The sequence below is a fragment of the Natrix helvetica genome (genome assembly GCF_964273705.1).
Source record: "Natrix helvetica genome assembly, chromosome: 1".
Lineage (NCBI taxonomy): Eukaryota > Metazoa > Chordata > Lepidosauria > Squamata > Natricidae > Natrix > Natrix helvetica.
The window spans coordinates 151,591,363-151,604,337 of record NC_138548.1 but is presented as its reverse complement, the minus strand read 5'-3'; the positions used below and the strand labels follow the sequence as shown (position 1 = coordinate 151,604,337).

Sequence of the window (12,975 nt, the reverse complement as noted above, 5' to 3'; positions counted from 1 at the left end):
GTCATATTTTAATAAAAATCCAGAGTCAAAGTATTCATGTTCCTCGTGCGATTTTCAGAAGTACGAAGATGGGCTCACACCATCTTGTTGAGTTAAATTCTTCATAGAGAAAGGGAGGCAGTATAGATTCCCAGGATCCAACTTTCTTGGAGAATCTTATGCAACCCAGAAGTTATAAATGAAGATGCCATCATTTAACAAATAGAATCCTGGCAATTAGCTTTTGTGTCCTCCCAAAGAGAGAACCGACCACCTGGACAAGCTGTGTATTTCTATTCTTGGGTAAAATCTAAACTGGTTTTATCCTTTTCCATCAATCTTTTGTAACATCATAAAAATGGCTCATTAAATCTATATGAAGCTAAATTGGATGACTTTTAGACATAGATGTTTGATTTGCCCAATTACACCATGACGTAGACACATCATTCTTCTATGGATTTTACATCTGTCCCAGGCTAATATTCTTATTAATCATGTCTGTTGATTGGTTGATGGATTAACTATTCAGCAAACTACAATAACCTTTAAAATTCTAAAAAAAAAGCCAGTTTTGCAAGAACACTTTGATTATATGTTTACATTTCTTATTAAATAGCTGGATTACAAGAAGAAATATGAAGCAACCAAAGCTCACTGGCACTGGACCATAGATAGACCTGACTTTATCCAAGCCGCTAAGACATCCTTGCAACAGAGTGATGTAAGCAACTGAGAAAGAAAACTTACTTTTTTCCCTCATGGAATAAGACAATTTGTTGATATTTAGAATAAACGAGATACTTTTCAGTTTTTGTTGTTGTTGCTATGATTCCTTCTTTCTTTGCAGTACGAATACAAGCTTGACCGAGAATACCTCAAAGGATGCAAGTTGTCTGTAACAGATGACAAAAACACGGTGTTGGCATTGCAGAATGCAATCTTGGCAAGTGATGTGAGTATTTTAAAATCTTTTCTATGGAAACTTTGATCACTTTTGACTACAAAAATGATCTATTAGGTCAAGAATTCTTCAAGGTTACATTTTGAGTTCAGAAACATCTTAGAGTTGCTTAAGCTTCAGTATAAGATTTCTCTATCCTGGATTTTTAATAGCTAAGAGAAGAAAACAACCTGTTTACCTGTTGGTAATCTCATTTGTGGAATCCTGTTGATGATTGTTGCATGAAAACATGTTTACCCCCCTTTTTAACTTCTCAGTTAAAATATAAAGAGAAGCACAACAAGGAACGGGGAAGCATCCATCCTGTTCCAGACACTCCCCAGATCCTTCTTGCCAAGATGGTTAGCTCTCTTGTGTCTGAGGTAACTTACTTTTTCATTTTTTTTTGTTTTGCAATTATTTGGCTTCAGAATATCTTCTTCCAAAAGATAAGTGATTTCTGAAAAATTTTGTTTGTCTTTTGATAAACAGAACAAATACAAAGAGCATGTGAAGAAACACCTCCCACATGGTTCTTTCACAAAATTGTCAGAAACACGGGATACTGTTCATGTCAAAAAAGTCACCAGTAATGTTAGTGAGGTAAGCTACTTCTGCATCATTTTATTCACATTGCAGATGGTCATTGGCCTTTGCTGTGTTTGTGAGTGAAACTATAATTTTTCCACTGTAAATTATAACTTAGTGTTTTCTGAAGGGTATTCTTTATTATAGGTTCTTTCAACTGTTCAAATATTCAGAATCTACAAAGGCTTAACATGTTGTGGGAAGTGTACTTACAATTGTTGAAAAATCTGGAAAGTGTTCCTCTCATTTGAACTGCCATGATTTAAAAACTTGCTTATGAACACAATAAAAGAATGTGAAGTACCTTGAAAATTTAGAAAGAAGATAGAAATGAGGGTGAGAAGAAAGTATGACTAGGAATTAAAAGAACAGATGTGGTGTTGCATGTATAATTGATGGTACTGACTTTATTATTTTCTGTCAATTCAGTAATATGGCTGCCCTTTGAATCCAATCAATAATGCAAACTGTTTGAGAATATAAAGGAAAACAACAGCAGAAATAGATAAGGCTTATTATTGTACCAGCATACACTCACACATCCTTTTTTTCCAGATAGCAGTGTTTTTAATCTGTCTTTCCTATTTTAAACAACAGGTTTTCAGTGGAGAATAATAAGTATAACTTTTTATCCCAAACAGACAAATTATAAAAAGAAATTTCAAAAACAAAAAGGCAAGTCAGATTATTCTGTCATGGTGGAACCTCCTGATGTGAAGCACGCCATGGATGTGGCAAAGAAACAGAGTATTGTAAGTTATTTCTGCACTTTCTTCCTTAACAAATAATATGTGGTCTGTTGTGGGATACAGAGCCATTTCAGTGTATTGTTAATTTTTGGAATTAAGATATCATGATTTAACCAAGATATATAAATGAGTGCGAAACTAACAGTCTCCAAGCAAGGAAAATATTTGGAGCTCAGAGTTGAAATGAAGAGTCCCTGGTGGTCTCTGAGCTTGGTTGTTTTTTGTTTGTTTGTTTACAGACATTTCATTACCCAAACTAGGTAACATCATCAGCGCTAGTTTGGGTAGTGAAATGTCTGCAACAAAACAACTAAACTCAGAGAGCACCAGGGACTCCTCACTATCAGTCTCCTTTACAAACAAACCAGAGGTGGGTTTTTGCCGGTTTGGCCCTGATCAGGTGAACCAGTAATGGTAGCGGCAGGAGGATCCGCTCACATGCCCAGACACTTCTGCGCATGCCCAGACACTTCTGCGCATGCCCAGACACTTCTGCGCATGCCCAGACACTTCTGCGCATGCACAGAAGCTTCTGTGCATGCTCAGAAGTGTCCTGCACGTGCATGAGCGAACTGGTAGTAAGAGAAATGGAAGCCCACCACTGAAACAAACCTACTTTACCTGATAGCTGCTGAAATGGTAAAATGAAAGGAGATCTAAGGAGAAACATAGAAAGTAAGTGTAGTGATAGTAATAATAATTATGCTAATTACTAGGAAAATGATTTTATTTATTTTTTGCATTTCTGAACTGCCCATCTTCCTTGAAGAGGAAGCAGTATACTTACCTCTCCTCCTGAAAGTGAGTTCCACTTTGGAGGATAAAGCTTACCTTGGTTTGATAAGATTTTGATGAACATCACGATAATTTGATTTCTCAATTCCTGGAAAGATTTGCTTAATTCCAGAGTGCTTAATGTCCCATATAATTAATTTGAAAATAAGTATTTTAACATTTTAAAGAAAGATTTGAACATGAATGGCATGGTTTTTAGAATATGCACTGCCCTAAAATTTTTAGGTGTATTTCAAGCATGATAGATGCAAACCGGGAGGGGGGGGGGACCTTCTTTCAATCTGAGTTTCTTTATAATTCAATTTTAAAGCATAAAAGTGTGAAATTATATTCTGCAGTTGAAAAGCCTAGTGTATGTTTCAAAAGTTAGTTCTACCTCTGGCCTTTATCCTATCCCAGAAGCCTTCCTAAACACTGGCCATTACATCATCCTGGACCAGAGCTGTATTTCCCAGTATTATACTATTAACTCTGCTTTCTAAACATTCTGGGAGGTTGTGCTGAGCAGAGTCAGAGGGGAGACATTAACTGCTCATCCAATCAAAAGCAAATGCATGGTTTTCAGACATGAGAGAAGGGACTGCAATTGTGAAGATATGTGTCTAAGGAAGCAGCAAGAAAATTGCCTCTCTCCAATGACTTTTCCCAAGGCATCACTCTTCCTTCTTTGGCAGAAGCAAATGGCTGTGAGGAAAAAAAAAAAGCCAGAGCAGATGTAATCATGCCTCACAATATCTCCATCCTTATTGATCTGAGTTGGGCATAAAGGTCTCCATGCCCATGATAGCTTCCATAGATGACTACATTTGCATCACCCCTCTCCATTTCCCCATTCTCCCTTTTGCTAAGCATTCATATATAAATGGTGATTTTATCTTGCCCAGAGCAAACCAAATGGCAAAATATTAGCTGATTTTCATCCTTTTGTTGTCTTTTCTAGTTAAAAAAATATTGTGTTTATCATTGATCTGCCTCTTCCTTTCACCTATTGTAGATTGAATATAAAAAAGATGCCAAATCACAGCTCCATTATACCACTGTGGCAGATCGACCCGATATTATGAAGGCCACACAAGTCTCCCATTTAGTCAGCGATGTGAGTTCAAATCAATGTAACTGCTTCATGTTATTTTCATTTTTGTATGTAGAATGCAATATTGATTGGTTTTTCAAATATCTGGCTTGATCTTAGATTGAATACAAAGGCAAAGGCCGCAAAGATGCTGGAGTAGGAGTCACCATGCTTGGACGTCCAGATATTGAACTTGCCAAAAAAGTGTCCAAACTAACCAGCCAGGTACGAACAATCAAAGCAAATAATTTACAACAATAGGAACATCTGACACAGGATTTCCACAATCTCTTGGAAGCAATGTTGACACCTCAAGTAATCAGTAGAGTTGATTCTGAGTTAAAGAATCCTGTCACTGTGTATAGCATGTGAATTCAGCTTTTCATACATAAAAGGGTTAGTTCTGTGTTGTAGACATCCTGGGCATGCATGGGCCGCCCTTAATCTTTGATTAATCCTGGGCTTAGTCTGGGCTTCCAAACATTAACACTGAATATACAGAAGAAATCTGGATCCTAATTTCAGAAGGCTTGACTAGCTCAGTGACGATTTTACCTTTAAAGTGAATTATTTAAAATGAATTGTTCCTGTTCAGATGAATATGTACTGAATGGTAAAGAGTAAAGCTACTTCAGCATTCATTTTGGGCAGACATCCAACTTTAAATTTGCAGTGCATTTTAAATGTTGCAGGAAAATTTTATTCGAGGTTTAAAAATTAGATTTGCTGTATTAAAATTTCTAAAGAAAAACATTGAACAAAGGTGGGTTTCCAACTTCAAGTTTGTCTATAAACTAATTGGAAGAGAAGGACATCCTCTAGAAGTGAGTATGAAGCTCTTTTTATTGATAAAATATTAAAACTCTCATCTATGGTTTTCATATGACAGTTGTTCCAGGAAATACCATAGTCATACCACACTCCTGGATTTGAGATAACTCTCTAGAAATAAGAAAATATAAACACAAACAAAGCATAATGGCAATTTCCATTTTTATCAAATATGTGTATGCAAATATATACCCAAGATATACACATACATATGTTTGTGTGTACATTTACATGTCTGATGGAAGCTGCAATCTAAGATAGGCAGAATCTAGACCAAAAAATTGAATACTACCTGATTAAAACCAATAGCCAGCAAAGTAAATACTTATTTACAAAATAGATTTTAATAGGCTTAAAGATGTCTGGATATCAACTCCCATAATTCCTCAACCAGCATGCTGGCAAATGAATTTTGGGAATTAAAGTTCAACCATCTTAAAGTCACCAAGCTTGAGGAACGCTGGTTTACATATTAGAAAAGAGTTAAATTCACCAAGGAGCAGCTCCTTCATTCATTGTCAATGTATTTTCTATTCTCAGTGAATACATGACCCACAAAATGCTGTACAACCCATTTAGAGATAATTATTACTCCCCCAACTTTCTGTTAAAAAAATTTGATATGCCATATATTATCAGTACAGGATTTTTAAAGCAATAGTTACCAGCTCCACATTTTTTGCAATAAATATTTTGATGTGTTTGTCTTATTTCCATTCCCCATGTATTTGGGATTTCTGACAAGATATTTGCTTGAAAACGTATATAGTTATACTCAAAGATTTTCTAGCATAATACTTGGATATTTCTACTTTGCTAAAACTGTGCTTTATTGCTTGTATAAATGATTTATTTTCAATAATTTGGTACCTTATATTTTAGTGTTGTTACTAATTAACTTCAACTGTTTGTCCTCCATCAAACTTTGAACAAGTGGTGAGCTTCCAAATCATGCTGCTTCTATCCTATGAGACATCTCCATCAAGAGAAGGAATGGATGATGCCTGCATTTCTGTCTTAGCTCTTTGCTTTGTGTCATTGCAGGTTGGCTAACCTAATCTTACTATCTTGCTATGCTTTGTAGGTCACATACATTAAAGGATACTTGAGGGGCCATGGGGCAGCATCGTATGATACACCCATGATGAGGCATTTTAAAAAAGCTAACACCCTAAGTAGTCATGTAAGAAGGATTTCAAGTGCCTGTCCTTTTCAGCTTTTCACATTTTATGAATTTTGCAAAATGTTCTTTGGCACATAAAATTGAGCCTGGATTGCCAATGGGATGCTCTTTTTTTAAAAAAAATCAAAATCTCATGAAGTTTAACTTTTTAAATAAAAAAATCTCCCTTTTTTTCTTATGCAAAATTGCTCCTGAGCGTTCAGTGTTGAAATGGAGATTGAATATTTGTTCAAATCTAATAATTTTAGAAGGTACAGTTAGTGCATTTAAAGTGCAAGCCTGGTCTAATGAATGTTGTGGTGCTTTAACTAAAACACACATAGTAAAATGCATTAAAAAATGGCCATTCACTATGGAGGCAGAGCTGAGACAATAAACAAGCATTCCCCATAGTGATGTCACCTTATTGTCTTCAACAAGACTATACAAAACATTGAGTTTTGAAGAAAGGCTTCTGGAAAATGAAACCAGAACTGGATCTTGACTAATTTCTAATTGCTGCTATTTGCTCTCAAGTATTTCCTGTTTATTTTCCCCACTCCCTCTTAAGACTCTCTTACTATCTGCTTTCTTCAAATTGGCTCCTTCCATTAAGATGGCTTCCAAGTACTGTCAGCCCCAGCCAGCATGGTCAGTGGTGAAGGATGATGGGAATTGTAGGCCTAAACCTTAGGAAGGACATACATTGTAGAGGACTTTTGGACATAAGGAAAAAAGGGAGATGTTTCCTTTCTTGCTTTTCTTTCTTTATGTTGCATGCAGTCACAGGCATTCTTCGGTGCTTGTGACAAAAATCAGTTCTTTGTACAGGAAGGTGATAAGCCATCTTATCCTTGTAATAATAAACTCTTATTAAGCTTTTTTAGTCTTTTATTGAAGAAAAAGCAACTTTTGACTCTTGGAAAGTTAATGGGACTAATAATCTTTTCTTGGAAAAAAAAATCCAATACTTTTGTCAGATTTATAGATGTTCATATGATACATAATTTGTTTGTGTGGATGTTTCTATACTTTTGACTGTGCAGAAGTTCAACATATAATCTTTCAAAGAGTTATTTGTCATCTATACTGTCTATCATGTCACCAGTTCCATCACTGTTATGGTTAATCTGCATGTCATTTCTTATGTTGTTGTTATTGTTGTTTGTCTGTATCCTGTGTTGTCCATTTGCCAATAGAAAACATAGAATTGGAAATCCTTAGTCAAAGTCCACATACATAGCATTGGATGTAGTTAAAAGTTTTCCCTGGTCTTGTGTCAGATCTGTCATTGTGAAAATGTCTTTGTTTCTCTCAAATGCATCAGTTCACATGTGATTCTTTGTATGTTTCTCAAGGAAATCTAACCAGAAGGATATTAACTGAATGTCACCAGCATTTTTATCAGTCTAGTTTAAAAGTGAAACTATCCAGCATGATGGATACAGAATAGAAATAAAAAATCATGGAATGTGAGTTGAAAATGCACTATGGTATCTTTGATTTTTCTGGTGATAGACTGACTTTACTTCTTTACAGTGTATTGCTTCCTAGCATGATCAATTCCTTTCATCAGTTATGTCAATCAGCTCTTGCAGACAGAGTTAAGCCCATCTTTTAAGAGTATTGTCCATTTACTTTATATTTACACTCTATAGTCTAAATAAAATGCCCTTAGTTGTGGCCTGATGATGCCATTATTTTTATAATTTGTGACTTTTCATCTACTAAACAGCTAATATATTTCCTCTTTTCTGACTTTGTAGAATAATAATAATAATAATAATAATAATAATAAATAATAATAATAATAATAATAAATAATAATAATAATAATAATAATAATAATAATAATAATAATAATAATAATAATAATAATAATAATTTAGGAATTAAGAATCTTGTTTATCTAGAAAGTTATATTATTTAATGTAAGTACAATATTATGTAATATAAATATAATATGCAAGTTCCACTAAAAAAAAAGTTGAGTTGAATATAATTATATTGGGATGAAAGCAAGCTGGCTGAATTATTTACATGATTAGAAGCAGACTATCCATCAGTGGGTTCAGATAGATTGTTTTAAATCTAATAAGAAAAACATCTCAGCAAAAATTTAATTTTCAGTTGCTTTTTAAAAACAATCTAAAAGGCTATCACTTCTCTTAAAACCGATAATTTGGGCATCAACTACACCAGGTGAAAACTTTCTTGGTGGTAGTAGGATAAATAATGACTTCCATATGAGAAATCTTAGGAAAGTTATTGTCTTACTTTATTGATAATTATTCGCCATAATCGGATGGAAAATCCTCTTTGATATTTTCAAAGTAAAAGCAAGACATGAACACTTTAAAAATCTACCTATACCAAGAGAAGAGAATATTTGGTGCCCTCTGAGCTTGCAGACATTTCATCACCCAGCTAGGTAACACCTTCAATATTAGAAGGGAAATGCTGACACCCCCCCCCCCCAACTCCCTTTTAGCACTGAAGATGCACAGAGAGCACTATGGATTCTACAGGTTTGGCTTTTACATAAGTAAGTTTATTGCCTTTTATCGTGCCTTTGTGCTATACGAACACAAAGGAAGTTGTGCTTCATCTCACTTTCTCAGGCATCTTGTCCTTTTTTTTTTGCAATGGATAAATTTGATACCTTTTGGTTTGTGGAGCTGAAATAAACCACTGAATGAAAGAAGAAATGTCACCCTGTGAAATGTAGCATGTATCAATCTTACTACTGAAAAATCTTGGTCTTTCCAATGGTCTCTTTTGTTTCGAAATAGTTCCTATGTGATGCATCCTTTGATCTGCTTGCAATCAGATTTCTTTTGAACACCTGATTGTGGATAGGTGCTTTCTCTTCTCCCTTCTTGGTGCCAGAAATGCTAGAGTTCAGGAGCCTTTTTAATATATATACATGTGTGTGTTTTCTTGGACTCAGATCAAGTACAAAGAAAGGTTCGATAAAGAAAAAGGAAAGAGACCTCAATACGATATGAAGGAGAGCAAGATCTACAAGACGTTGAAAGATGCTCACCACATTGCAAGTGAGGTAAGTCTGGTTCATTAGCTTTTCTTTGAATGGTGAGGAGAACCTAGACGCCAGAGCTAGGTTCCTTTGAGAGAGGTTTGCTAGAACCTTGTAGTACTTGCAGGGAAAATAAAAGATATAAACAGATCAAGCACAGGTGAAAACAAACAGTTTAAAAACACCAATGGTACAGGTAGTCCTTGACTTATAACTCTTCATTTAATGACTGTTCAAAGTCACAATGGCACTAAAAAAAGTGATTTATGACCGATTTCACATGACCACTACTGAATCTCCCTTATCATATGTCAAAAATGCAGATGCTTGGCAAATGGCATGTATTTATGATGCCTGCAATGTCCCGAAGGGCATGTGATCATTTTGTGCAGCGTTCTGACAAGCAAATTCATCGGGAAAGCCAGATTCACTTTATAACCGTTTTACTAACTTCATAACTGCAATGATTCACTTAACGATTGTGGCAAGAAAAGTTGTAAAATGAGGTGAAACTCACTTAACAACTGTCTTGCTTAGCAACTGAAATGTTGGGTTTCATTGTGGTCATAAGTTGAGGAATACAGGTAGTCCTCAACTTATGACCACAGTTGAACAGAAGAAGCTTCTTAGATGAGAAAAAGAAAAAAAAACCAAGAAAATGCAGTTGACTTTTGAAAAAGCACCTTTGGAGCAATTATGACAGCGATGGTGAACCTTTTTTGGCTCATGTGCCATAAGGGGGGGGGAGTGCAGGGGGGTCGTGTGCGGGCGTACCGCACCCATAATGCAACGTGCGACCCCCCCCCCAGTGCACATGCACACATGAGTGGCGCTCCCCCCCCCATTTTTTGCATGCTTTTTCGCCCTCCCCAGGCTCCAGAGCCTTTATAGGAGTCTTTGTAGTTTTTAGTCCTCTGGAGGCCTCAGGGAAGCCTCCTGAAGGTCCCTGAAGCCTCCGGAGGGCTTAAACCAGCCCTACAAGCAAACTGGAAGTGACTTCCTGTTTGTTTGTAGGGTCGTTTTTATTCCTCCAGAGGCTTCAGGGAAGCCTCCTGAAGGTCCCTGAAGCTTCCAGAGGGTTAAACTGACTCTATGAGCAAACCTGAAGTCCGTTCCCGAACTTCTGGTTTGCCCATAGGGCAGGTTTTTTGCACTCCGTAGGGCCTCTGGGGGTGGGTGAGAGAGGCTCTTTTCGCCCTTCCCAGGCTCCTATAAAGCCTCTGGAGCATGGGGAGGGCAAAAAATGGCTTTAAAAAACGCTGAACTCAGCTGGCCAGCACGCACATGCATGCTGGCCAACTGACAGGGCAACGCCTCATGTTCCCTGACAAATGGCTCCAAGTGCCACCTGTGGCACGCATACCATAGGTTCGCCATCCCGGCACTATGACCTGAATGCAGAGGTGGGCTGCACTTATGTTCACAAGCGCTTCACTGCAGTAATAGTATCCACTTATCTTCACTACTGGTTCGGAAGATCCGTGATGACATCTGGGTGGGTGGGCGGAGCCTTGTACTGCTGCCACTACTTGTCTGCCCAAACCGCTGTGAACCGGCAGAATATCACCTCTGGTTCACTGGTTGAGAGCGCGCGCATGTGTGCTTGCACGCGCCCCTTTGGGAGTGAAACGGAGCTTCAAAGAAGCAGGTAATCAACTCAGGCAGCTCCGGTGAGTAAAGCAGGGGTGGTGCGAAACTCAGCTGTGCAGTGAGGATGGAGGGAACGAGCCAGAAAGTTAGTTATAAATGGATAGCTTAGCACAAGGGCAGGCGGGTGGGCCCAGCCAGCGATCAAGGCTAAGGGTTCGCCCGAACCCGTGTGACCACGCAGCAGCCCACCACAGCCTGAATGACTGAAAACCTCCATAGACAGTAGCTCACTGCATGCCAGCACAAGCTGTCGTATGGCAATTGAAATGCATTCCATTTATAAGCCTGCTTTATGTATTCCTGTGACAAGGTTGCTGACATTTTCCTTTGTTTTCTCAACAGGTTAAATATAAGGCAGATCTGAAGAAACTTCACAAGCCGGTGACCGATATGTCTGAATCGCTTGCGATGAATCATGTTTTGAATACCAGCCACCTTGCCAGCACTGTAAGCCTGCTAGCTAAGCCGAGATACTTTCAGTTTAACCTTTCCTTGCCTTTCTAAGATAATAACAGCTAACAATCCTCCTTCTTGACTGTTCCTAGGAAATCACCTGGTAGTGATCTCTTATCTCCTGCCTGATAACTATCCCCCATGTTGACTAGCAACATTAATACCTCAAGTCTTCAGAACTTTTTCTATTACTTTTAAAACAGAACCACTAATAATGTTAAACATCTAACTAAATTTTAATAGCTTTTTTTTTACTTTTATAATTCATATTTTTACTAACAGGTATTATTTTATTAACTTTTTGTATTTTTTAACCCACAACTACTATTTTGAAACAATAATTCTTTTAACTTTTAAAACCATTTTCAGACTTAATCGGCTTTTGGTCTTCTTGCTGTAACGAATTCTGCTTGTGGATTTGATCGATGCATCTAGTCAGCCATTTTGTGACACAAAATGCTGAACTAAATCACCCTTGAGTAATATCAGCTAATCCCGTTTTATATTCCTAAGCGAAAACCAAGGAGCATCGTCCCATTTTAACAGCATCGCTTATTCACCGCATCACATTTCTTTCTTTTCTTCTTCTTCCCCCCCTCCCCCCGTTTTGTAATTTTGTTCCTGTTGCCTCATATTTTTCTTTCTTCTTCTCTTTTATATATTTCTTTTACATTTCATTTCTGATGTCTCCTTTGACTACCGCTATGTTTTTTGTAAGGGGATCTAGAAAAGCTGCTCTGGTTAGGACATATTTTTTTAAATAACTATTGAGGTGGTTTTTGACGCCTTCCCTTTAGTACCAGTACAAGAAGCAGTACGAGAGGAATAAAGGTCACTACCATGTGATCCCAGATAACCTTGAACAGCTCCATCTAAAGGAGGCCTCAGAACTTCAGAGCATAGTAAGTCAGTTAAGTGTTTCATACTATGTATGTTTACTACCACATGCCACTGTATCTGTATTCTCATCCAAAACATGTCAGAGTTCTATGGACTTTTGCAATGGTGAAATCTAATTTTCCCCCCTACCGGTTCTGTGGGTGTGGCTTGGTGGGGGGAGGAAGGTCATGTGACTGGGTGGGCATGGCTATCTAGTCATGAGACTGGTGTGTGTGTGTCAAAAGACAGAAACTCATTTTAACAATGTCCTGCTGGAGCAGGGGGTTGGACTAGATGACCTCCAGGTCCCTTTCAGGTCTGGATTGCTGTACTCTTTCAAGGTATCCTCTGAAGCTGCATCTAGTGCCAGGTTTGTGGTCCTTCCTCCCTCTCCTTCCTTCTTTCCTTCCTTCCTTCCTTCACAACCCATGCCCCTCCATTTTTGGCCTAGCCTAGGTATCAAGAAAGCCTCCTGGGAACAAAGATGGACCCCAAATGCTAAACAAAAGTTTTAAAAAAAGATTCCTACCATCGCTCAGCAGAGCTGATTGTCGGAACTATTTTTTACTTTGTTAAGTATTTTTTTACTACCAGTTTGGGCAAACGGTAGCATTTTTTACTACTGGTTCAGGTGAACTGGCCCAAACTGGTACCATTTCACCCCTGGACTTTTGGCATATTAAATATGCAGGGGTAGATTTGATATGTTTGGGTCGTCAATGGGAATTGGAAACTACCCTGGAAACCTTATCTGTGATTTAATTTGAACTGACTTTCCTTGGAATTTCCCCCTCATAATAAGCCATAAATGTCACTCAAGTTTTATTCTGGGCAATA

General features: G+C 37.6%; 1 protein-coding gene across 28 annotated transcripts in view; it reads left to right on the top strand.

The window, feature by feature from the left end:
- Positions 1 to 12,975, top strand: part of NEB (nebulin) — a 222,684-nt gene that overhangs the window by 173,856 nt on the left and 35,853 nt on the right. For 27 of the 28 annotated variants that reach the window (XM_081969961.1, XM_081969959.1, XM_081969957.1 and 24 more), the window contains exons 153-163: positions 599 to 703; positions 830 to 934; positions 1,201 to 1,305; positions 1,415 to 1,525; positions 2,152 to 2,262; positions 4,049 to 4,150; positions 4,247 to 4,351; positions 6,042 to 6,140; positions 9,070 to 9,180; positions 11,149 to 11,253; positions 12,057 to 12,161. In XM_081969961.1, coding sequence (XP_081826087.1) covers positions 599 to 703; positions 830 to 934; positions 1,201 to 1,305; positions 1,415 to 1,525; positions 2,152 to 2,262; positions 4,049 to 4,150; positions 4,247 to 4,351; positions 6,042 to 6,140; positions 9,070 to 9,180; positions 11,149 to 11,253; positions 12,057 to 12,161 — 1,164 coding nt within the window. The remainder of the gene's footprint in view (positions 1 to 598; positions 704 to 829; positions 935 to 1,200; positions 1,306 to 1,414; positions 1,526 to 2,151; positions 2,263 to 4,048; positions 4,151 to 4,246; positions 4,352 to 6,041; positions 6,141 to 9,069; positions 9,181 to 11,148; positions 11,254 to 12,056; positions 12,162 to 12,975) is intronic. The other variant, XM_081969965.1, reaches the window with a different exon arrangement.